This window comes from Oncorhynchus clarkii, chromosome 4 (assembly GCF_045791955.1).
Source record: "Oncorhynchus clarkii lewisi isolate Uvic-CL-2024 chromosome 4, UVic_Ocla_1.0, whole genome shotgun sequence".
Taxonomy (NCBI): domain Eukaryota; kingdom Metazoa; phylum Chordata; class Actinopteri; order Salmoniformes; family Salmonidae; genus Oncorhynchus; species Oncorhynchus clarkii.
In genome coordinates, this window is record NC_092150.1 from 66,131,692 (window position 1) to 66,157,743 (window position 26,052).

The following is a 26,052-nucleotide window of genomic DNA, read 5'->3' on the forward strand; positions in this document are numbered from 1 at the left end:
TCCGCTGTCAAGAGGGGGACTGCTAAAATGTTTTGCTCGCAACAACATTTCGTTTAGGCCCCTCAAAAGGCTGATTGCATGACACACTGTATAAATCCACAGTAATGTGCATAGGAATGCAAATGAGAGGGAAGTCCGTGTGGAGGTTTCGGTGGAATTGTGAATGGTTTCAAAGGCCTCATCTGGTGGTCACAACCATGAAGTAAAAGCCGTGAAGCTTTGTCATCTTCTTGGTGAAACTGAATATACTCACGTCACTTGTAAGTTTGCAGAGGCTATTTCAGGCATCAGGATGACTTCCATAGGTTGGTGTAGATATGATCATAAAGTCGGGCATTGGATAGGACTCGGAAGATACGGAAGATATTGTATACAATTTTTGTGCAGTGTGCAATCTGCTGAAGCAGTACTACAATCCAGAACATAAACATGATGTTCACAGTGGTCTAATTTGTTTTCCCTGAGGCACTCAACACGGATCAGTATTTATTAAAAACCCAGGGTCCTCTGCACTATTATATTATCATGCACATCTTAATGTCCTCCTCAATGAATAAGCAGATGGCGTTGCCGTGGCGACTCGGTGCCTGTCATTCTAATGTTGTGTCCTTGGTGGAGGAGAGTTTGTGTAACTTTGTTATTTTCCCAGAACACAGACAGACCACGGCCTGGCCAAAACAACCCACTCTGGGGATAGAGACTGTCTGATACAGATTATATTTAAAAAAAAATAGATGTGCACTGTCCGCTTGGCTTTTTTTGGTTGGGTTGCCATGGAAACTACAGTAAGGATCCATCCCTAAATTATCGTGAAAGAGTGGCCGCGTGTCTTCTGAGACGTTTTTGATGTCCAGTTAACAATTCATACAGAGAGAGAGAGAGAGAGAGAGAGAGAGAGAGAGAGAGAGAGAGAGAGAGAGAGAGAGAGAGAGAGAGAGAGAGAGAGAGAGAGAGAGAGAGAGAGAGAGAGAGAGAGAGAGAGAGAGAGAGAGAGAGAGAGAGAGAGAGAGAGAGAGAGAGAGAGAGAGAGAGAGAGAGAGAGACTGGTCCAAAATAAAAGGGACATGAAAGCATTGTAGTGCATTTATCTAGCTACTTTGCATCTTCCAATATTTGGTCATATTAGATATGAGTTTTTATTGTGTAAACCAGAGAAGTGGGCCTATAAAAACATTCCAAAGAGCACCAACATGTCTAAATAAATTTAAATCAGATATTTATTGAAGTTACATTATAGGGTTCAGATGGAAAAAAAGACAGTGGCTTTTATGATGCTGTTTTGCAAACCACATTTGGCATTGAAAGGTTTTTAGGCTGCAATGTCCTGAACAACCTTGCTGCCCATTCTTTGGTTATGCCAGTGTATTTCTAAATGGTAAAAAACAGTAAATCTCTGTCGTCATCTGATATACAATTTAAACAAACTTCTACTGCACCCCATGACTTTGGATAGACTTTGGATACACCAGTATATAGACAAACCAAGCTGGATTAGATATCTCAACTATAACACCAGGCACAGGGACTACAGTACTAACGATCACACAATGACACATTTGTCGGTTCAGCTGGTCTTCCTTGCATTCTTCTTCTTTGGTGTCTGCTTTTTGGCAGAGGGCTCTGGCTGTTTTGGGGGCTCTGGCTGGACTGGTGCTTCTACTTGAGCTGGAACCTGTGCTGGTTCTTCTACCGGTGAGGGAGCCTGTACTGGTGCTTCTACCTGTGAGGGAGCCTGTACTGGTTCTTCTACCAGTGAGGGAGCCTGTGCTGGTTTTTCTACCTGTGAGAGAGCCTGTGCTAGTGCTTCTACCTGTGAGGGAGCCTGTGCTGGTGCTTCTACCTGTGAGAGAGCCTGTGCTAGTGCTTCTACCTGTGAGGGAGCCTGTGCTGGTGCCTCTACTTGAGCTGGAGCCTGTGCTGGTGCTTCTACCTGTGAGGGAGCCTGTCCTGGTTCTTCTACCTGTGAGAGAGCCTGTGCTGGTGCTTCTATCTGTGATGGAGCCTGTGCTGGTGCCTTTGCATGTGCTGGTTCCTCTGCCTTTGCTGCTGCCTCTACCTGTACTTGTGCTGAGGCCTGTGTTGGTTCAGAGATGTTCTGGGTCTCAGCCAGTTCTGTAGACTCTGGCTCTTCCTCGCTGTCAGAGTCATCGTCATCATTGTCTCCTGTTGACGGGGCCAGTAGAGAGGCGGCGAACTCCGCAAGCCTGTTCTGCTCAGCTCTCAGACGGGCCATCTCCTCTGTCATCTCTGGCTCCTCAACAATATCCATGAGGCTGTGGACTGGTTCAGGGGCCTGCTCCTGTGTCTCGTCCTTGGGTGTCCCCTCGGGGGCATTAGGGGTTTGACGGATGCCTTTGATCTTGGAATACAGAATCTTTCTCTCATCCTGGAGTGCTCGGCAGAGCCTCTCCAGCTTGTCAATCTTCACAACGAACATCTCATACTCATTCTCCTTCAGAGTCCTCTGTGGGAAAAGAGAGTGAATCAGAGAGTCAGGGACACTGTTGTTCATGCAGTTAAACTAGGCCGCCATTGTAAATAAGAATTTGTTTTTAACTTACTTGCCTAGTTAAATAAAGGTAAAATACATTTTTACAAATTCAATTAAATAAACTTGTTGTAGCTCATTTGAATAAAGGCTCTCTTTTTTTATGTGTTTCAGATAAGTAGTTACCTCTTCAATCATCTCAGAGAGAGCCTTGTTAGTGCTCTCAAATCTGGTCTTCCAAACAGTTGACTCTTTGTCTAGTTTCTTCATCTTCTTTGTCATCTATGAAGCAAAATGTTTGTTGGGTTAAAACATATCTGAAAATAAATGTAACCTTCATCGTTTTGAACATGTTTGATAGAAGCTTCTATCCCTCCAGAAAATAGTTGTTTTCTCATTTCAGGATGATGCTGACCTTATATCACCTCCGAGCACTTGGCCCTAAAAATACACTGTATATTGTAAGGAACAATGATTTTATTTTAAGGATGCCAAATACCTTCTCCATTTCATTTTTGAAGCTGGCGTACACATCGTTGCTCTTAGACAACGTAGTCTGGAACTCTTCAAACTTCTGAGAGTACAGAACAAGCTGCAGAGAAACAGAGAAATTGATTTCAGGAGATTACATGTTGACTTCACATGTAGCAATAATATGCATCTATTCACCCCGGGAACAATCAGATCTATGATTTTAACATAATTTCACGCCAGAAACAAATGTTCTAAACTTTAGAGGGAGATGAGAGAGAGAAAGAGCCAGGGGGGGGGGTTCAGCAAACATTTGGTAATTCATGAGGGGGCTGACAATTTTTTTCCTCTGTGTATATTTTCCCCGGGAACAAATAAGCACTTCCAATAAGGTCACTTATTGTTGGTATGCCTTGCCAGGCAGTCTGTCCAGCTAGAGTTAACAGGCTAATCTCTGGAGGCCCTCAGGGGAAAGCAGTATTGCAGACACAGTCAGTCAATATTCAAACATGTCTCTGCAAGCCACCCTGTTCAACTGAGATCAACTGTCTATATTTTGAAGCTACTGGTTTGGCACAAAAGCAAAACAAATGACTTGACACACTTTATAAAAGAGGAAAGGCTTTTGATTGAATATGTTTTGTATTTCAGATCAGTTTCTGTCTGAAGGCTGACTCGGCCATTTCTTTGTGTGATCTAAATCTGTCTGTTACTGGACAGAGAAATTAACATTCCCCGTAAATTAGATTGAAAATGTGACATGGCTTGCTACAAATATGTAATGAATCGTATGGGTACTGAAATGCAATATTAACTTAATTTATGTTTTCATTTTACTTTGTCATTTGATTTAGTTGGGAGCCAGGCTAAGGTTTCTATTGAGAAAACTCAAGGCTTTACATATTGGCAAGGTTTCTCTGCAATTAATTATAACCATATCAACTGTCAGCGATAAATGCTGTTCCGTTGGATTCATAAATGATTTTTGTATGATTTATCATTTATTAACATGGTGTGTGTCAGCCCAACTAATTTCATTGTATAATTTGCTTGCACCCAAACAATGATTGTACCACATCCAATAAACATAGCAATTGTAATTTTATCATAATTTTCAAATGGAATAATCAATGGTACTGGAGTATGCACTCAATGTTCCAACAGAAAAACAGTGCTGCATTGCATTGATGCAATCATCACCTTTATCGACTCCATGTCACATTAATTGCAAAGCAAGAGTTTTTTTGTATCCCCATGATGCAGTGGGTCATGCTGCTGGTTCAGGGAGAGGAAGTTGCTCTTGCCTTGCCTGCTGCTATCATGGGAATTATGACTGCTCTCTGTGCTGGTTTGACCGTGTACAACAACAAAAAATGCGTACAGTAGCTCAGCTAACAGGTGTTCCTTCCTTTCATATTAAATGCTATGTACATTAAGCCATATAGTTATAAGAGAAGAGAAATACGATTTGGGATTACTCTCAAATGAGGGGGTCACTTTGCCAATGTTTGGGATGATATTGAAGGGCTTTAGATCCCAATGGACAAATACACAGAAATAGATTAGTTGTCTTTTATAGGCCCAGTGCAGTCGAACATCTGTTTCCCTGTGTTTTGTATCATATTGTACAACAGCTGATGAAGCTAACACTGTAAAAGTGTGAAAATATGTTATCAGCGTTATTTCCTAATAGTTGCTGGTTGAAAATACAATCTACACAGGACCTTCTAATCAACAGGTTTTGCATAGGTGGAGTTTTGGCTTGCCTGGTGACATCGCCAGGTACTTTAAGTTAATATTGGCAAATAACAGAGAGAGTTCCAAAACTCTCCGCCAACAACAGCTAGTTTTCAGATTACATATGCCTCCCACGCCCCACGCAGATCACTCTCAAAAATTCTTGCTTGAGATTTTACAATTTTAATGGAAAAGTTTTACAGTAAGGTACTTAACTGTAACCGAGAAATTATTTGATATTAAGATAAAAAATGTATGCATTGGGCCTTTAAAACACATTGAGCAATCCAGAGGACCTTAATGGGACTGTGCTTGCCTTTGGTAGGCTTGGACCTGAAAGAAATGGTTTGAATAAGAGTGCTTGGCACCATATTGGATATATTCACCTGAGCCTGCATGACTGTCTCCTGCTCTCTCAGAAGTTTAGCTTGTAGTTTCCACTCAGCTGCGTGTACCAGTAACTGGTTAAAAACAAAACACACGCAAAGCACAAATGTACCTTTTTCTTCAACTGCAACTCTTGCTCCTTCAATGTGTAGCATTTCTTTGTTTTGTCAATTGCCTCCCTAAGCAGCTAACAACAGAGACAGTGGATGGTTACAATACTAATTTGTGTGAGCATCACATGCACAGTAAGACTTATTGGTTGTATACTTGAAAGTAAACCAGAATTAAAATGTAAGGCAAATGATTCTCAACTATATTGACATTGCTTTACAGTACGTTGTGGGTAAGGTCAGTAAAAGTTGGTTAAAGTATAGTAACTCACGTATTCCTTCTCTCTCTTGTGCTTCTCATCAGCCTCCTGCAGCTGTGCGTGGGCTTGCTCCAGTTTGGCATCAGACAGTTTCTGCTGCAGGTCGTGGTGCTTGAAGATCTTCTCCAAGCTCTGAGTGATAGACAAGGTGAGATTGGACACTTTGGTTTGAGAAGGGCCTCTGAGACATTCTGTACAGGTTATGACTCATCAATTAGGATACATTTCACACTTTTTTGTCTAGCTAAAAGCCACCACCGCTACCCTATGTCTGTCTATGAGAAATGGTCATAAATGTGTGCCTTGATACGTAATTAAGACCATTGTTTTTTGCCTTACAGTATTTCATTGGGAAGTTCAGACACTTTTTATGATGCCAAGGAGAACAGACAAAATAGTGGGTGGAGAACCAATTAAAACCTGTGACTTACTGAATTACTGTTTCACATTTATCGGGGGAGTAAATGGTTTAAAGTATTGTCTTTATCGGGATTTTTATTATTATTATTATTATCATCAGGGCACACATTCTGATGAGAATACTGACCCAAGATGAGTTCAATTGCGGAAAATAATTGTTTCTATACATATTGTTTATTTTGCGCGTAAGACAAATCTATTTTCTTTACTATGGGAAATAGCCATATGCATAAACAGTGTGGCATAATCCACAAGTTTCCACAAGTTTCCTGTTCATTTATGTCCATCAGCATTTAGCCAACTATCAAAGGTCAACTTGTATCCATTTTATGTCATAATTGCAATGTAGGATCTACTCACATATTTTAATAAGACACTTTAGATGTTATTTGGATATCAAATAATCATGTCTTTTTGACATTTAAGTGTGGTGTCAGGAAAACAACCTCTCACTCAACGTCAACAAAACAAAGGAGATGATCGAGGACTTCAGGAAACAGCAGATGGAGCACCCCCCTATCCACATCGAAGGGACAGCAGTGGAGAAGGTGGAAAGTTCCTGAGCATACACATCACAGACAAACTGAAATGGTCCACCCACACAGAAAGTGTGGTGAAGAAGGCGCCAGAGCGCCTCTTCAACCTCAGGAGACTGAATTTTTTTTGCTTGTCATCCAAAACTCTGATACAATTTTACAGATGCACTATCGAGAGCATCCTGTCGGGCTGTATCACAGCCTGGTATAGCAACTGCATCGCCCTCAACTGCAAGGCTCTCCAGAGGGTGGTGCGGTCTACACAACGCATCACCGGGTGCAAACTACCTGCCCTCCATGACACCTACAGAACCTGATGTCACAGGAAGGCCAAAAAGATCAACAAGGACAACAACCACCCGAGCCATTGCCTGTTCACACCGCTATCATCCAGAAGGCGAGGTCAGTACAGGTGCATCAAAGCTGGGACCGAGAGATTGAAAAACAGCTTCTATCTCAAGGCCATCAGACTGCTAAACAGCAATCGCTAACTCAGAGAGGCTGCTGCCTGCATTGAGACCCAGACACTTTAATAAATGGATCACTAGTCACTTTAAACAATTCCACTTTAAATAATGCCACTTTAATAATGTTTACATATCTTACATTACTCATATCACATGTATATACTGTATTTTATACCATCTATTTTACTATGCCTATGCACTTTTACACTTTACCTATGCCGCTCGGCCATTGCTCATCTATATACTATATGTACATATTCTCATTCATTGTGTATTAGGTAGTTGTTGGGGAATTGTTAGATTACTTGTTAGATATCACGGCACCGTCAAACTAGTAGCACAAGCATTTCGCTACACTCGCACTAACCATGTGTATGTAACCAATACAATTTGATTTGAAGTGTTTATACTGACTACAACCAGCAGATGGCACTCAAGACAAATTATTAGAAACTCACAAGTTTAAAAAAAAGTAAAAAATAAGAAATGTAAATCTTCTTATGTTTTACCACACCAGCTGCAGCTGTGTGTGGGCAGCAGAAGTGGTGCAACAGCCTCAGTGGCAACCAACTGCATGACAGATCCTGTTTTTCGTGCGTCACTTTAGGCTTGTCATTTTCCTGGTGTATTGTTGTGTGATTACATATGACATGCTATAGTGTTATTCAATGAGCGCCCTTGGCTGGCTATATCTCTGACTGTTGATGTGCGTAGGGAGCAATAATACCTCTAAGTGTCTCTGAGTGTCTTTATTCAAAGATCTGACTCAATTATTTTGTCACAGCTATCTCACTAAACATGACGTACAAGTGTCTACTTCCTGTATAGACTTTTGTTCCTTTTGGGGACAGATGAATTATGATCAATAATAGCTTTGGTTATCAAATGACTCCATGACTGGAGCCTGCATGCATGGTGTTAGTAGGCCAGGGATTTTATTTAACTCGGCAAGACAGTTAAGAACAAATTCTTATTTACATTGACAGCCTAGGAACAGTGGGTTAACACTGTTACTGGCCCAACACTCTTACCACTAGGCGGCCTGCCACCCCAATGAGAGTGTACAGACATATAACAGTGAGGTTAAGGTTACGTATTCCTGTTGTGTACCTCCTCTCTCTGCTCGTACTGGCTGATGATGTGTTTGAGTTTGTCTGCCAGGTTGGCGTTCTCCAAACACAGCTTGTTGTTGCGGTTACTGTGCTGCTCGATCTGAGCCTGGATGTCTGTCAGTGTGCTCTGGAAGTGAGTGGTGATCTCCCTGCGCTTCTCCTCGTCCTCACGACAACGAGCTAGGGTCTCCTCCTGAGAGATTAAGGGAGGTAGAGAGGGACAAGGAAGGGAGAGAGAGAGAGAAAGAGAGTGGGAGAAGGCGGGAGAGGGGGGAGAGAGCGGGAGAGAGAGAGACATTCAGAAGCAGGGGCGGATTGGCTATCTGGCATTTCGGGCAAATGCCAGGTGGGCTGGTTCATTTCTGTCCCAGTGGGCCTGTCTAACTTTTTTTTTAATGTTTTTCGCAAAATGATAATTATCTGGCTAATAATGGTAGCCTCAAGGAAAATAATTGGCCAGTTTGGCTGTCTCAGGGAAAAGAATGGGCTGGTGTGTTAGAAATGCCAATGACAATTTTTGGTCCCATACTGTGCATAGCATAGAGCACATACATGCTTACAGAAAAATCACCCAAAGAATTCCTTTAATACAAATTTAGGGTACGTTATGTTTAGGGTAATTTAGACCATATTGCTAATGATAATGGATCAGGAGCTATTGCTCCCACAGACATCCTGTTTGACTGTTTAGGCTTGTATTTCTGTTTTGCCTACTTTTTTTCCCTCATCTCTCCTTTTTTCTTCATAATTAGGGAGGCTAACCCTAATTAGGGTGGCTAACCCTAATTAATCAAGTCTGCAAACTTAAATGTAAAGGTCTGAAGGGGTAAATGGTTATTTATTTAATTCTCAATACCTTAAAACTTCTAGGGCTAGGCGTCCCTACAGCGGGACACCTGTCGACAACTTCCGGTGAAATTGGAGGGCGCGCAATTCAAATAAATAATCAAAAAAATTATGGGAATTAAACATCTAGGTACATACAAGTGTCTTATATCAGTTAAAAGTTTAAATGATTGATAATCTAACCGCATTGTCCAATTTACAATAGGCTTTACAGCGAAAGCATGCCATGTGATTGTTTGAGGATGGCGCCCCACATCAAAATATTTTTCAAACTGCACAGGCTTCGTAAAATCACAAATAACGATTAAATATTCACTTTTATTCAATATTCAATCGTTATTTATATCCCAAAAAATCAGTTTAGTTGGCGCCATCGATTTGAGTAATCCACTCATTCAACATGCAGAGAAAGGAATCCAAAAAAACTGACGCTAAACTTTGTTGAAACAAGTCAAACTATGTTTCTATTTAATCCTCAGGTACCCTAAAATATTATTAAACTATAATATTTCATACGGAAAGAAGTATGTTCAATAGAAAAGCAAAATTAACAAGTGCGCGTCCTCTTTGTCGCACGCCACCAGACTGATTTCCAACTCTGACTCCCAGTACCAAAACTCAAAATTCTTCCTCATTTGGGAACAGACAAGCCTGAAACCTTGAACAAAGACTGCAATTCCTATGGCTTCCACTAGATATCAACAATCTGGGAGCTGGAATTGCGTAGGACTCATAACTTTCCATTGAAAGAGCATGGGCTCTCTTTGGATTTTCTCCTACCACATCAATTGTGTTATAGTCTCATACATTATCAAACTTTAGAGTGTTTTCTATCCAACGGTACCAATTATATGCACATCCTGGGTTCTGGGCCTGAGTAACAGGCAGTTTACTTTGGGCACGTCAGTCAGACAGGAAGTGGAGAAAAATAGACCCTAGCCTGAAGAAGTTTTGAGACCAAAAAATATGTTGCTTAAGAGATTTCATAGGTATGCTGCAATACTGTAAAGGCATCAGCATGCTTTAGTTCGGCTGGTGCCTAGCCAAACTCGGCTAGCCAAACCGAACAAGTGTGCTTGCATACTCCCTTAAAAAACCTTCGCTTGAAAAATAAGAAAAAAGCGGCAATAGTACTGGTTGTCCATTTTGAGACGCCATAGCCAGTACAGTGCCTTGCGAAAGTATTCGGCCCCCTTGAACTTTGCGACCTTTTGCCACATTTCAGGCTTCAAACATAAAGATATAAAACTGTATTTTTTGTGAAGAATCAACAACAAGTGGGACACAATCATGAAGTGGAATGACATTTATTGGATATTTCAAACTTTTTTTAACAAATCAAAAACTGAAAAATTGGGCGTGCAAAATTATTCAGCCCCCTTAAGTTAATACTTTGTAGCGCCACCTTTTGCTGCGATTACAGCTGTAAGTCGCTTGGGGTATGTCTCTATCAGTTTTGCACTTCGAGAGACTGAAATTTTTTCCCATTCCTCCTTGCAAAACAGCTCGAGCTCAGTGAGGTTGGATGGAGAGCATTTGTGAACAGCAGTTTTCAGGTCTTTCCACAGATTCTCGATTGGATTCAGGTCTGGACTTTGACTTGGCCATTCTAACACCTGGATATGTTTATTTTTGAACCATTCCATTGTAGATTTTGCTTTATGTTTTGGATCATTGTCTTGTTGGAAGACAAATCTCCGTCCCAGTCTCAGGTCTTTTGCAGACTCCATCAGGTTTTCTTCCAGAATGGTCCTGTATTTGGCTCCATCCATCTTCCCATCAATTTTAACCATCTTCCCTGTCCCTGCTGAAGAAAAGCAGGCCCAAACCATGATGCTGCCACCACCATGTTTGACAGTGGGGATGGTGTGTTCAGCTGTGTTGCTTTTACGCCAAACATAACGTTTTGCATTGTTGCCAAAAAAGTTCAATTTTGGTTTCATCTGACCAGAGCACCTTCTTCCACATGTTTGGTGTGTCTCCCAGGTGGCTTGTGGCAAACTTTAAACAACACTTTTTATGGATATCTTTAAGAAATGGCTTTCTTCTTGCCACTCTTCCATAAAGGCCAGATTTGTGCAATATACGACTGATTGTTGTCCTATGGACAGAGTCTCCCACCTCAGCTGTAGATCTCTGCAGTTCATCCAGAGTGATCATGGGCCTCTTGGCTGCATCTCTGATCAGTCTTCTCCTTGTATGAGCTGAAAGTTTAGAGGGACGGCCAGGTCTTGGTAGATTTGCAGTGGTCTGATACTCCTTCCATTTCAATATTATCGCTTGCACAGTGCTCCTTGGGATGTTTAAAGCTTGGGAAATCTTTTTCTATCCAAATCCGGCTTTAAACTTCTTCACAACAGTATCTCGGACCTGCCTGGTGTGTTCCTTGTTCTTCATGATGCTCTCTGCGCTTTTAACAGACCTCTGAGACTATCACAGTGCAGGTGCATTTATACGGAGACTTGATTACACACAGGTGGATTGTATTTATCATCATTAGTCATTTAGGTCAACATTGGATCATTCAGAGATCCTCACTGAAATTCTGGAGAGAGTTTCTGCACTGAAAGTAAAGGGGCTGAATAATTTTGCACGCCCAATCTTTAAGTTTTTGATTTGTTAAAAAAGTTTGAAATATCCAATAAATGTCGTTCCACTTCATGATTGTGTCCCACTTGTTGTTGATTCTTCACAAAAAAATACAGTTTTATATCTTTATGTTTGAAGCCTGAAATGTGGCAAAAGGTTGCAAAGTTCAAGTGGGCCGAATACTTTCGCAAGGCACTGTATGTCATTAATTTTGACGTTTTTGCTAAATAGATCTTAGTCTCTCGACGCAGAAAAAGCTTTTGATAGACTAGAATGGTCATATCTCTGGTCTGTCTTGGAACATATGGGAATTGGCTCCAATTTCATTAATATGATTAAAATACTATATGCCAACCCCTCAGCCATAGTTATAACAGACATCATTAGAAGCAGCAGACAAGGCGATCCAATTTTGCCTCTGCTATTCTTACTATCCATGGAACCCCTGGCCCAGGCAATTCGTCTATCAACGGAAATAACACATGACCTTAAAATCTGATCACTTCATCTCATTATGCGCAGACAATATTTTTACTTTATCCAGCCAATGTATCTCAATTGTCCCAAAACAAATTGAAACTCATGGATAAATTCAGCTTAATCTCAAGCTATAAAATGTCTCTACCCAAATCATCCCTACTGCCTCTCAAGACTCCAATGGATGACTCCATTTCTACTTATGGAATCCCAATTGTTTTAAATATTTGGGAAAATATACATTTCCTTCCTTAGATAAAACCATTGCCAGAACTTTAACAGAACGCTCAAATCAATTCAATCCAACCTCAGTAGATGGAATAATATCCCAGTTTCTTTAACTGACAGAATATCTATTGTCAAAATGAATATATTGCCAAGGCTGAATTTCTGTAGTTCAATGCTTCCTATGGCTTCTCCTTCTGGCTATTGGGATAAAATTCACAGTGCTGTTTCAAAATGTATATGGGAAGGTAAATGGTCCCGGATACAATCAACACATTTACAAAGAGGGAAATATGTAGGAGGACTATCCGTACCAAACTGTAAATTGTATTTCCAGGTACTAGCATTTCGCCTCATCTGCAAAATTGAAAAACAAAAATGTAACTGGAATCAAAATGGCATGCCCATACTCTAATATGTTACAATAATGCCTTGCGATCTGGAGGGTGGCCTTTTGCATCCCCCCAATGGTCCAAATATGGAATTTGTACCCTTATCAATATCATGGATGGTAATGGTTTGAGATCATTCTAAAATTTGAACGACACACACATTACCAGGCAACTCCTTATTTTCTATGTTTACAACTATGGAAAGCCAACTACCATCCAATGATGGGATTTATAAATAAAGTATCTGTGCTCCCGAAAGGACTGATCTCCATAATATGTATTATTATTATTCTGAGATTACAAAACCATAGTCCACAAATCTCATTGAATCTCAACCACCTTTTAACTGGAACAGAATATGGAGAAATATTAACTTGGCATCCCGTAATCTGAACCAACAATTTATACATTTTAAGTTTGTTCACAGACTGTATTTAACACCAAGGAAACATTTTACGATTAAATTGGCACCAACTCCATATCTGTTCCCTGCATCCCCTACATCAGGTCGGCACATTCCTTCATATGATGTGGGAGTGCCCTGCAGTTGAATGCTTCTGGGGCAAAGTTACAAAATGAATTTCGAAGTGCATGAATTTAAATATTCAATGCTTTGCTTCTATTATGTTACTTAACGATGATAGTCCTTTGAATCTCTCCATCAATCAGAGAAGATTACTGCTGGCAGACAGCACTCACTCTCTCCCATTTAACCAGTGGATACAGTTACTACTAGATGTTATAATTTCAGAATTATCGACAGCGAAAATGAATGGTGCTAGTCAAGGAACAACTGAGGCCTGGACAAATATATGTGACTCTGTAAAGAACAATATAATGCGCTGGGGTTTTATATGTAGGTATTTCTTTGATTGTTTTTTGGTACCTGTAAACCCCACTCGGAAAAAATTAACTAAATAAAAAATGTGTCAAAAAAAACATTCAGTTGCTAGGGTCAGGATTGTGAAATGCCAGTTTCCAGACAGAGTTTCTATCTCAAGACATGGCTGTTTATTTGACTGTGTTTGCAAATGACACAGGCATAAGCTCCAACATGGGAAATGTACTGTAGCGCAATTACACCCACCGATAAGTGCAGAAATACAGAGCTCTTACAACTAAAGGAGCAAAGCACATTAATGCCAAGCCTCCTCAGACTCTCGCTTACATCATGAGCTACCAGATGACAAGACATGATCTTCCACTTTCAACAGCTGTCCCATTCCAATTCAGAGGAGCACATTTTGATTTACTTTTGTTAGCATGTAGGATTCTTGTTCAGATATTTGTCTATTGTTTGTTTGATTGATTTAGGATGTATAAAGAGCTGGCTATTTACACAAATCTGCATATTAATCGATTATACCCAACAGTCAAATGATCATCCTAATTCTGCTTTAACCCTGATTTCCTCTATATCTTGAAATGTGAAGATGTTAGAAGGAGCAGAAAGAGATGGGTCAAGGCATTAGAGCCTCTTTCTCTCGCCTTTGATTTATAGTCGAAGAGCAGATGCCACAAAAGCCCAATGAAACCATCCTTCTTGTCAGAGAGCCGCGTCACCGGTGCCCTGTGTCTGAGGGGTCTCCTCTCTGAGTGGGAATCACACACGCACGCACGCACACACACACACACACACACACACACACACACACACACACACACACACACACACACACACACACACACACACACACACACACACACACACACACACACACACACACACACACACACACACACACACACACACACACACACACACAGCCTTGTGGCGGTGAGAGACGAGAGAGGGAGAGCGACATGGAGTCCAATTACCTCCCAAGGGGAGCAGAACAGGAGATTCAATACGTCCCAGAGATTGTGTAAGGGTTGCACAATAGATAGGACACTGATCCAGTAAAAAGGGACTATTTGTTTACAGATCATTGAGCATTATGCCATTGACTTATAGGGTGATTTATGATTCATAAACAAATCAAATGGCCAAACAGTGTACATAATTATTGGCTGTGAATCAAAGGATAAGTGAACAGCGGTTTCATTTATGTTGATTAAGGCATAAACTTGATCAATACCTAGAGTTTAGCTGAAGAGGTTTCACCTTTTGAGAGGATGAACAGCAGTGGCAATGTGTCAACTCACAATAGAAAGCTTTCATTGTGCTAAACCTGTGACCTTTGCTAAAATTAGGTAGTGCCATTGGTCATGCTCTTTCTGTGAAATGTTACACACGAGCCACTTATAATGGGATGACTAAACATACCGTATGTCAATCTATTATTTATAGATGTAACAGGACACTCACCCATGTAAGGCCTAATTGAGATATGACCCCCTCACATTGAGATCCCTCTGACTCAGGGTAGAGAGTCAAGGCGTTTTGGGAGTGGCGCCTTTAAGCATCCAACTTTTCGAATGACAATACCAGTAGAATGTATTTTTTAAGCACATTTCTACAGTGGGGTAAAGACATTTGAACTCAATCACTTTTTGACAGCACCCCTTTAATTTGAATGAAACCTTCCATACGTATTTGCCCATGCCAAACCATTCAAGAGATAAAGCTGCTCAAAGTTCACCTATGTTGCATATCCCACCATACGATGAGACATCCATGTCTTCCTCATTGGAAAATAGATTGATTGAAAAACTTTTTTTGTTAATATACATTTTGTCATATTTTTTACCTTTAACGTCAATTTTTTTATTTTTAATTGGAAACTCAGATTTTTCATATTTACAGAAGTTGTAGTTCAGACCCTATTTTACATAATCTGAGGTTTTTGTGTTGTGTCTGCCATCAGTTGAGACACAACATGCGTTTGAATACAGGGTGGCTGATAAATTTACTAAAATTGGAATAAAATCGAAATTACAACTTTCAAATGGTACCACAAAGATGGGTAGATGTCTACACATCAGATAATGTAGCCTTGAATGCAAATATGTGTGGTTTAAATTATACTGTCAATCATCCATAGGAAACCTATTGAAAACATAGAAATATAGATTTAAGTTGAAATTGGACGGTGGGTGGGTGGACTGGTGGCTATCTTTGTGGTTGTAATTAGAAGTTACAATTTCAATTCAATTTCAATGGTGTACCAGCTAAATTACAGTGGTCTGAAGGGATATATCCATTCTATTAATTATATTTCTATGAATGAAATGACACCCGAGAGCATGTTGTGTCTCAACCGATCAGCACAACACAAAAACCTCAGATGACGTAAAGTAGGGTCAAAGCAACAACAAATATGATTAGAACAATTTTATTTTTAAAGAAATTATAAAAATAGTTTGACAACCCTGTTTGTAGGTGTTTAAGTGATATCAAACTCAACCGTTGATCTTTTCCAGTGATGAAGACATGGATGTCTCATGGTATGGTGGGGTATGCAAAATGGGTCAACTTTGAACACCTTTATCTCCTGAATGTTTTGGCAAAAGTCACTATCTGACCTCTTCTTCCATTGGCAAACATGTACGAAAAGTTTTGTTTAAATCAAAAGGGATGCTGTCAAAAAGTGATTGAATTCAAATGGATTCATCCAACGAGTATAGTTGGCATTGACAGTAACATTTTCACTCTCCTGCATTTGATGTCTTATTTCCCTCATCAAGTCTATTTGAGTTTCAATACTCACAGCTACCACCAGCAAGACATTAATAGAAACTTGATGGGCAATGGGCTTTTTCCATTAATGCACCAGTGTGTCGCCAGTAATTATGTTAATGTGAGCTCTTGTGTTATTTTTTGGGGAACTGTGTTTCCATATAGCTAGGGCTGTAACGAGTGCGCTGAGAGTCGGGAAGCAAGTTCAGGGAGTGAGTGTTCTAAAAAATAAACGTAATATCATACAAAACAAGAAAACACAAACAACACAGACATGACACAGAAACAGAAACAATTACGCCTGGGGTATCACATCTGCTCCTGCCACACCCCCTAGTGGTCATCCGGTGTCTGCTTGACCTGCAGTCATTCCCCCAGTACACTCCCCCCCCCTCCCTTTCTGCTTGTGTGGTTGGAGACAGGTGTGCTGGAGTCAGAGCAGATCCCTACCAGCTACAACTCGTTCCATTATCAAGACCTCTACAAATACTCAGTTCTGCCACTTCCACTCTGCCAGATCGTAATCTCTGCTCAGTCAGCTTAAGCTTCTAGCCATTATTATTATTCAAGATCCTATTACCCTGCTGTACCTGCTTCCCTGCTTGACGCTGTTTATCCTCTCACTGCAGTTTTGCCGCCCTGATTCTGTCTCCTGTTCCACATCTCACCACCATGCTACTCTGTTCTGGACTCAACTCACCATCACTCCCTTGGATTCCCCTCTGGACCTGTTTACCCTGTCCCAACCTAGCTCACTCCAACCTCAGCCTCCACATCTGGTTTCCCACAACTCATCCGAACTTCCCTGTACTTCTGCACTTCATCTCTCCCTGTTACAATAAATATCTTGGTTCATTCATCCCTGTTTTCTAGTCTGAGTCTGCTCTTGGGTTCCTCTGTGCTGCTCCGCTTAACATGGGGAAGGAACCAAAGGGAGTGACATATATAGGGAAGGTAATCAGGGAAGTGATGGAGTCCAGGTGAGTCTGATGACACGCAGGTGCGCGTAACGATGGTGACAGGTGTGTGCCGTAATGAGCAGCCTGGTGACCTAGAGGCCAGAGAGGGAGCACACATGACAAGGGTTGACACTAGGGAGTTTTGAAGAGCAGAATTAACAATCTCTGCAACATCAGGACAGTTATTTGTGAGAAGGTGTTAACTGTGACATTCAACAATCTAGGGTTGGCTGAGGTTGAGCTGTAGCAGAGTGGGTGTGTGCAGTTAAAATTGACAAAATAAACACATTTATTTCCACAAGGCTGTGGGGTGAGACAAGGATGTAGTATGAGCCCCACCATCTTAAACATATATATCAACGAATTGGCGAGGGCACTAGAACAGTTTGCAGCACCTGGCCTCACCCTGCTAGAATCTGAAGTCAAATGTCTACTGTTTGCTGATCTGGTACTTCTGTCCCCAACCAGGGAGGGCATACAGCAGCACCTAGATCTTATGCACAAATTCTGTCAGACCTGGGCCCTGACAGTAAATCTCAGCAAGACAAAAATAATAGTGTTCCAAAAAAGGTCCACTTGCCAGGACCACAAATTCAATCTAGACATCGTTGCCCTAGAGCACATAAACAATATCTACCTCGGCATAAACATCAGCACCGCAGGTAACTTCCACAAAGCTGTGAACGATTTGAGAGACTAGATAAGAAGGGCCTTCTACGCCATCAAAAGGAACATAAAATTCAACATCAAAATCCAGGAAAGAGCTGTTAAAATCTACAACCACCTAAAAGTAAGCGATTCTCACACCTTTCATAACAAAGCCACCCCCTACAGAGAGATTAACCTAGAGAAGAGCCCCCTAAGCAAGATGGTCCTGGGGCTCTATTCACAAACAGACCTCACAGAGCCCCAGGATAGCAACAAAAACATAATTAGACATAACCAAATCATGAGAAAACAAAAAGATAATTACTTGACACATTGGAAAGAATTTACCAAAAAACAGAGCAAACTGGAATGCTATTTGGCCCTAAGCAGAGTACACAGTGGTAGAATACATAACCACAGTGACTGATCCAAAACTAAAGAAAGCTTTGACTATGTACAGACTTAGTGAGCATAGCCTTTCTATTGAGAGGCCGCCGTAGGCAGACATGGCTCTCAAGAGAAGACAGGCCATGTGCACACTGCCCACAAAATGAGGTGAAAACTGAGCTGCACTTCCTAACCTCCTGCCAAATATATGACCATATTAGAGACACGTATTTCCCTAAGATTACACAGACCCACAAAGAATTTGAAAACCAATTAAATTTGGATAAACTTCCATATCTATTGGTGTGAAGTATCACAGTCTGCCATCACAGCAGCAAGATTTGTGACCTGTTGCCACAAGAAAAGGGCAACCTGTCACAGATCCCTCCGGAACTTTCATTACGCACACCTGGCCCCTATTCCCAGTGATTAGTAATTGTATAAGTGTGTCCTTGGTTTACCATTGTCCTGTCGATTATTGTTACAATGTGACTACCGGCGCGGTGTGTTTTGGCTTTCGTGCCATTGTGGATTGCGCAGATGATTACGGGTCTCGTCCCCTGTGATAATCATTGTGCATTTGTGTTATTTATTTGAGGTACTCCTCGCTCTTTTGTTTGGGTTTCTACCCTGTGTTTTGTATAGTGTTTGTTTGGTCTTCGTCTCCATGCCTTTACATGGCACGCCGTAATTTGGGTGTAATAAATAAACCTTATTACGCATTCTGGTGCCTGTCTCCCAAATCATTCATACCAATGTGACACAACCAGAGAATATTTATTTTTCCTTTTGTATTTTAACTATTTGCACATCGTTACCTTGCCATATTATGACTTTTGAAAATGTCTCTATTACTTTGAAACTTTTGTGAGTGTAATGTTCTATTGTTTATTTCACTTTTGTTTATTATCTATTTCACTTGCTTTGGCATGTAAACCTATTTCCCTTTCCAATAAAGCACTTTCAATTCAATTAAATTGAATTGTGGTACGTAATCTTGCTTGAGGCCTGATTCATGCTTTCTTTCAGAGCTAATGCCTATAGGCTTTAGCTCAATGGTCTAACATAGTCTTACGTCATGTGGATAACCTGGGTTCAAAACCTAGTTGGTCTTATGAACACCCACCCCGACGGTGTTGAACCCATAATGTTGAGTAGATTAGTGTAATGTGGAGTTTGGGCTGTGAGAAACCACCTCAAGGGTCTTGAGCCCATTATGTTGATTAGATTAGTGTAGTGTTAATTGAAGCTGAGCTGAGCAGTGAGCAGTGATCACACACCTTGAGGGTCTTGTTGTGCCTCTGGAGCTCCCTGCAGAGGCCCTCCAGTTTGCTGCGGGCCAGGATGGCTCTGCTGTGCTCGTACTGGAGCTGGTCCCTCTCCTTCCCCACGTGGCCCTGCTTCTTCTGCAGGAACCTCAGCTGCTTCTGTTCCCCACGACGTTCCTCCAGCTGTGGACCGTGCAGACAGATGTGCTATATATATTACACTGGATCACAGCCTCTGCCCTCTGTACAGACTTGGGCTCTTTAAGCTGCTTTTGGCTAACAACCGGCTAGGTGACTAAAAGCAGACAAAATGCCCGAAGAGGATTTGGTATGGCTGGGTGGGTGTATATGGATGAGTATATATTTGTTTAATCTCGACACCCAACATTTGTTTATACGTTCTGTTTCCTTTTCCTGGTGATACTATGAACTGTATATTAGGATGGCCTAAGGAACTATCCATTTGTTAAACATGAAACTGACTGCGAGAGCCGATGTCTTTGATAATATTATTCATAATGCATAGTGTTCTTGATATCTCTGTCGAGGAATTAGAGAGCCATGTTATAGCTAACTGTATCACATGGCATATGACCTTGTGTTCGGATTTGCTTTTGCTGCCGGAGGCGAAGAATATTTAGGTCATCACGGTATGAGGCTGAACCCCTTCCAAGATCTCACCAGGCACTCTCTGTTTTCCCCGTTGATTCATTTGTGTGTTTTTATTTGTTTCCTTTTAACTTTCCCTCGTCTGTTTTATTGCCGCTGGTTACTGCTGTGCTGAAGGACTCTACTCTCTGGTGTGCTGATAGAGGGGAGAAGAGAACACTCACCAGTTCGGCATACTTCTTGAGGAGAGCATCCAATTTCTCCTGTGGTGTGTGCAGCTTGTTCAAACTTTGCATTAGTAGCGTGCCCTCCTTTCCTGTGTGGATAGAGATAAATCATGTAATGTTTGTTTCTGTAGGACTGATATAAAAAAAAGAAGGATGGAAAAAGCCCACCAGGGATCATTCTATAAATTTCTTCAAAATAAATACTCTTCTGAAGCCATTTCCTCAGCATGAAAGCCATTGCTTCTTGACAACTATGGCTTTGGAAAAGCAAATCAAATCAAATTCCTGAAAATGTGCAAGGAAGGTGTTTATAACCCTCCGTTGCTGGCCCGGTTTCATATTGTGGCAAAGAAACCAACTGTCTGCTGTTGGTTAGAAAATACATGTTTGTGTTGCTTCTGCCCAGGACTTGTGTAACCTGTCCTCAAAACAGAATCTGACCATGGGGCACAACATTGCTGTCATGGTTAGATACAGTAACAGCATGACTCTGCTATTTAGTCTACTCTTCTCTTTGTGAAAATGTGATGATGAATGGGATTAAGTGTAAACTGACATGCACTTTGTCTTAGATTGGAAGGGAAGTTGTTAAATTATTTCCTCTGGACTCTCTCATCAGCACACTGCTCTGTCTATGCCCTCACAGCAACTGCTGTCAAACAACAGATTACAGCACAGCTGTGTCGAAAAACAAAGCCATTCTCGAGTGAAGACTTGACTGTATGTTTTCAATAGAAATCACTGTGGATGTTGTCTTTAAAAGCAAAACTGCACAATACAAATAATGCATGAGAGAAACAAAACAAAACAGTGACACTAAAACCACTCACCTAAGGCTTTCAGTAACTTCTTTGTATCCTTGTCTGTGCTGGCATCCTTGGTGGCTGTGACTTCATCACCTTGCTCTCTGCTGGCCTCCTCGTCCACCTCCTCTGTTTCCAGGACGATGCACTGTTTCTCCATCAGGCTGGCTGCGGAGCCATAGGTGTTGATGATCTCCTCCAGCTGACGACCAAACTCCTCCATGGGGTCCATGTGCTGGGCCTCCTGGGCCTGGGGTGGAGGGACCTGGGTCTCTGTGGTGACTGGGGACTGTGGTGGAGTCACTCTGGTCTGGGCTGGAATGACCTCTGCAGCAGACTGGACATTGGTCTCCATTTTCACAGATGTGGCTGAGAGGGGACGGAGATGTTAGATACTAGTACCCATGTGGCAGATACATAGAAACAGTGTAAAACAAACAAACTGAAAAGTATACTAATCAATGGTACCTGCCATCTACATCTATAACCAAATCGCCAAACTGCAATATATTTTTGATAGACTAAAATGTCAACAATATTTGAAAGAAATCTCATATATTTATTGTCTAATGTTTACTCTGATGTTCAAGCTCCTGTTCATCCTCATACTAGTTAGAGTATTACTTCCAAGCAAAGTAACTTTCAGTCTGATGCATGTGGTACAAATCACTAGGGGTGGTGAAAAATAGCACAAAACCCAGTAGCCTGTCAGGAGTCAGGACACAATACCACTGTGAGGATTTAAATCTGCCCTGTCACAAATAGACATCAGACCCACCAGGCTCCCTTCCCACTTCTCCCTTTCATTTAATATGGAATGAACTTAAAGTATCCAGAGGTTGTTTATCCCCCAGCTCTATTGCAACATGATTGCCCCCTGCTTATCAGGATAAAATGATCCCTAGTCCCACTCTGCAGCCCTCTTCCCCCCTCCCTGCTTCCAGCGGGCAGGCACATGGCACCTGTTATGAGGCTTCACTCTATTTTAGGAGCCTCTAAATATGGTCAAGCTATTTCGTATTCTAGACACGTATCTACTGATGTCAATGACTGTGCTTTTACGTAGAAGTGAGAAAAACAGAGTTGACATTTTGTTCTGAATGTCTGCATTCATTCTTGGTTAGCTGTTATAACACCTGATGAGATTACACATATTTTCTAAACGACCGTGTGTTTCAGTTGATCATTTGGAACAGCTAATCACCTCCTCTGATAATGTTGAATTAAGAACGCACATCAAAAAACACTTGTCATCAGTGTTTGAATAATTTAGTGTGACTTCAGGCCAAATCAATTTGGCAGAAAACTTCCCCACCAACTCAATGCACCACCATGGTACAGAACATTTATCATTACACATGTCGCACTAGCACAACACATTTGTCACTATGGCTTGACAGTAATGCCAAGAAACTTTGTCACCACATATCATGAAGCAGGTTTAAAAAAATATGTTTTACCAACCATCATCTCTAAACAGTCCAGGAACACTTAGCACTAAGACCAACAGAAACTCAAACTTAACATGTCATTTCTGTACCTGAAAAGTGTGTAAAATAGTATGGGACAGCCACTTACCAGGTCCAGCGGGGAGAGAGAAGTGAAATGGGTCCAACAGGACTCTGGTGACTGAGACAACAACTGTGACAGGCAAGCCCCTTAAAATAACTTCCTGCAACTCAACTCGGCTCACACCAAGAGGATGTCGGCCCATCGAGGGGTGGGGGGGTACAATAATAGCCTTTCTGATCAGGCTTTCCAGGAGGGCAGCGCCGAGGACCACCCTTGACTGTCCTTTCTGGAATCTCCAGGGGCTGTTTTTAAATAAATGTTTGGTGAAGGTCTACAGTACACGTTTAGATTGTCTGGTTATTATACCTCTTGTTTAGGGCACAGAGTTTTTCCTGACCATATCACATGACTACGAAATACTCTGGACCCTGGATAGCTTATAAGTAGCGCCCAGTTTTTTTCTGGTCATGTCATGTGGCCAGGATAACCCCCTGGCCCTAGTTAAAGCTCATGTTGTGTTGTGACAGCTGTAAAAATGGTAATGTCTCATCATGTTATGTTGAAGTTTTTTATAGAGCTGTTTGTAGGACTCATAAAATCTATACACATTTCATTCCATGGAATATGTGAATGTTAGCTATCAAAACTTACAGGAGGCAGCCAAAATGGCACTTGGCCATTTAAATGACCTCTTTTTAATTAAAACTTTATTGAATGACTCGCTATGATGAGCATTTAACTGCTCCAGAGTGCATTTTGTTACTGCGCTGGCTCCCTGATTTACCACCAGCTGCAGTACTACTTCAACTTCTTGCCAAGTCATAAATGTTAATTATTTAACTTCATGGATTTCATGTGGAAGCTTTTCCTCTGCCCCATCTATTTCATAGGTCAACACTGAACTGTTTATTTAAAATTAATTGTATGTAGCTACTGACCCCAAACCCTCTATATGGTCAAAATTAAATGACTGGCTAAACATATCTGATTGGTGTGGATTGAGCAGGAGAATATGTTGAATCCCACTGCTGGACTGGGATTAAAATCCTAAATCTAGTAATTCAGGACGTGACTGAGGTGGCCAATCATAGATTGGGTGTGGGGGATGGGGTGCTGTCTCCGTTTCAGCCGCTGTAAATTGGGGGTTGATAGTGAAAGCCATGGTTTGTCTGTTGTAAAGTATCCTACTGCACTAGCGTAGCTATCAGGAGAGAGCATCAGCGACTCAACCTAGACATTCATTCACATGTACTTTCTAAATGGGAGATTATTAATACAGCATTTACTGATCTCATACCTTTTCTTAGTTGGGGATCCTTTAACACACATCACCATAGATAAACACTAAAATTATGCCCACACATATACACATTTGAGTAAAAACTGTTGGGGTGTCACTCCTTGCATTCGTAAGCTTGTCTGTAAATTTGAGAGTGGTTACATTGTCACAGCCTCGTCTGTCAGTTTCCAAACAGTGTTAGGGTCAGGTTTTGAAATTACAGATTGGGCCTTTAAATGGTCAAGTCTTCAACGAAAATCCATGCACACCTGTAAGCAAAATTAATCACTGAAAGCATTTAGCCTTTTTTAAGGACAGATAATTTTATTCCTTCTTCTAGACACTGTAAACATACAAATCAGGGTTTGTTTGCACACTTGACAAGGTGTTAATGGCACACAGACTGACCAGCGGAGCAGCATCTATGTTTTTTGGCACAAGGATACTCCTCGTCACTGTTAAACGTCCCTGCCAACTGTCCCTAAGACAGTTCTGTGTCTATGATCGGGCTGAAGCCGAGGTATATTAAAGTAAATATTTAATGTTTATGGAAATACTATTTTTAATGTCCTTCTCTGTCATTCACTGTATATTTTATTTACTTGGGAGCCAAGAGAGCCTATCATTTTGTCTGAGTGAAATTAATATTTTCAAGGGTTTGCACAGCACACTTCACAAAGACAAGTGTCTCTATTGCTAAGCTACTGTATTGTTGTGTCAATTTGGTTTTCTATAGTCAAAGACACCAATTTCAGGATTCATTGCAATTTACTGATAACCCTTCAAGTCTTCCGAACATTTTCTTGCTAACAATTCAAGCTTCTTTTAAAGTGTCTCTTTTTCTGAGAATCTAATCCCTTTTCCCATATAAAAGGAATGACTGAATCAGAGATTTAAAAAAAATAAGAAACTCAAGGACAATACAGGGTAGTATGCCTCTGGGATGAATGAATCTCTCTACCTTAATATTCAGTGAAAATCTCACATGGGACTCATCTTCCATACTTTTCATTAGTCTCAAGTTTTGATTTAAGATGTGTTTAAAATTCGCTCACGCTTCACATGAGAAACGGTTCAAGGTCTCATCAGACGGTGAGAAAGAGCTCAGCATATGAAGCTGCTGAACATTGGCATGGTTAAGGTTAGACGCTTACAGCGTTACACCTCAGGGTTCATCTCATTGAGCACTTCCTTTTGGTTAAGTGTTTGGTTCCTCACGCTCCCTCTCAAAGAGAGACAGCTGGCTGCAAAGATCACCATTAAGGTATTATGGGCGGAATAGTCCGAATGGAATTTCATAGTTCAAAGTGCTAAGTTTGTTATATTTATTACAGTTTGGCTAAATTAAGTAGTATTAACTACTATCCTATATCTACTAGAAGTGTTACGTTGTCGGGTATTTTGAGGCTTTATGCATCACCAGTGGTAAGTCTCACCAGTAGTATTTCCTCACAACAACCCTAACTTTGAATCCATGTGAACCAAACTGTTGTCTGAATGTAAAAAGGATAGTCATGGGCAATTCCACTAACAGATTGATGCACATTTAGTTGAAGAACAGTACATTGGTGACTGTTATGTCATACTGTTACCAAACTTTGCATCTGCACTGTTCAAGTGAAATGTGTTTTTGTAAAGATGCCAGTGGAAATTGTTAAAAGTAGTCCTTGTGCATATTATTTATCTTTGCTATCATTGGTTTTTGTTTTGACATACATTTTAAAAGTGAAAAGAGAAATCGGAGTCTCAGCATCATTCTGTTACGGTGGAATTGCCCTCATTCTTTGGCCTGCAACTGTGCAAAAGTGGCAAAAGTGTGCAACAACAAACCCCACAAATTGAAAACATGGAACGGATGCCAACACCCACAATGACACCATGATCACTACAGTAATGCACTTCAGCTGCTTTATTCATGTTTGCAAATTAAAATAGAATAAATTAACAATTTTCTTCTTCTTCTTCTTCTAAAAAAAAAAAAAAAATGTACAAAAATACTGTCAAACTTTCCTGGAAAGCTTCAACACAGTAGTATTGCCTTGTATCGCATACACTAAATAAGCACAGTGGTGTCAATTCTGAGGACTGATGAGAAACAAGACGTCCTGTGAAATGATACCCTTTACCTTGACAACATTCCACACTGTTTATTGTCCACACATGAAGGAGCAGGGGGGAGGGGTCGGATATTTAAGCGAAGGAGTATCCCTTTTCCAAAGACTCA

General features: G+C 41.0%; 1 protein-coding gene across 13 annotated transcripts; it reads right to left on the reverse strand.

The window, feature by feature from the left end:
• Window positions 1–1,199: 1,199 nt before the first annotated feature.
• LOC139407145 (beta-taxilin-like) lies at window positions 1,200–22,840 on the reverse strand. 13 transcript variants are annotated; one of them, XM_071150619.1, is made up of 11 exons: window positions 22,616–22,840; window positions 21,065–21,406; window positions 20,232–20,323; window positions 19,411–19,581; window positions 7,987–8,181; window positions 5,466–5,585; window positions 5,083–5,157; window positions 2,988–3,080; window positions 2,675–2,770; window positions 1,841–2,464; window positions 1,200–1,720 (listed from the first exon to the last, which is right to left on the reverse strand). In XM_071150619.1, the coding sequence occupies exons 1-11, from the start codon at window positions 22,749–22,751 to the stop codon at window positions 1,565–1,567; spliced, it is 2,100 nt and encodes a 699-aa protein (XP_071006720.1). In that variant the 5' UTR covers window positions 22,752–22,840; the 3' UTR covers window positions 1,200–1,564. The 13 variants fall into 13 exon arrangements, with proteins under 13 accessions (XP_071006720.1, XP_071006718.1, XP_071006721.1 ...); XM_071150617.1 differs by having other exon boundaries at window positions 1,200–1,702; window positions 1,763–2,464; XM_071150620.1 differs by lacking the exon at window positions 5,083–5,157 and adding an exon at window positions 5,196–5,270 and having other exon boundaries at window positions 1,200–1,810; window positions 1,961–2,464.
• Window positions 22,841–26,052: the final 3,212 nt, after the last annotated feature.

Excerpts from the sequence above, each read along its gene's own strand:
- LOC139407145 (XM_071150614.1), bottom strand. The coding sequence starts at position 22,751 with ATGGGCCGACATCCTCTTGGTGTGAGCCGAGTTGAGTTGCAGGAAGTT. Across the intron at positions 3,081-5,082 it reads AGACAGTCATGCAGGCTCAG|CTTGTTCTGTACTCTCAGAA; the intron begins GTGAATATATCC and ends GTTTCTCTGCAG. Across the intron at positions 2,465-2,674 it reads TCTCTGAGATGATTGAAGAG|AGGACTCTGAAGGAGAATGA; the intron begins GTAACTACTTAT and ends CTTTTCCCACAG.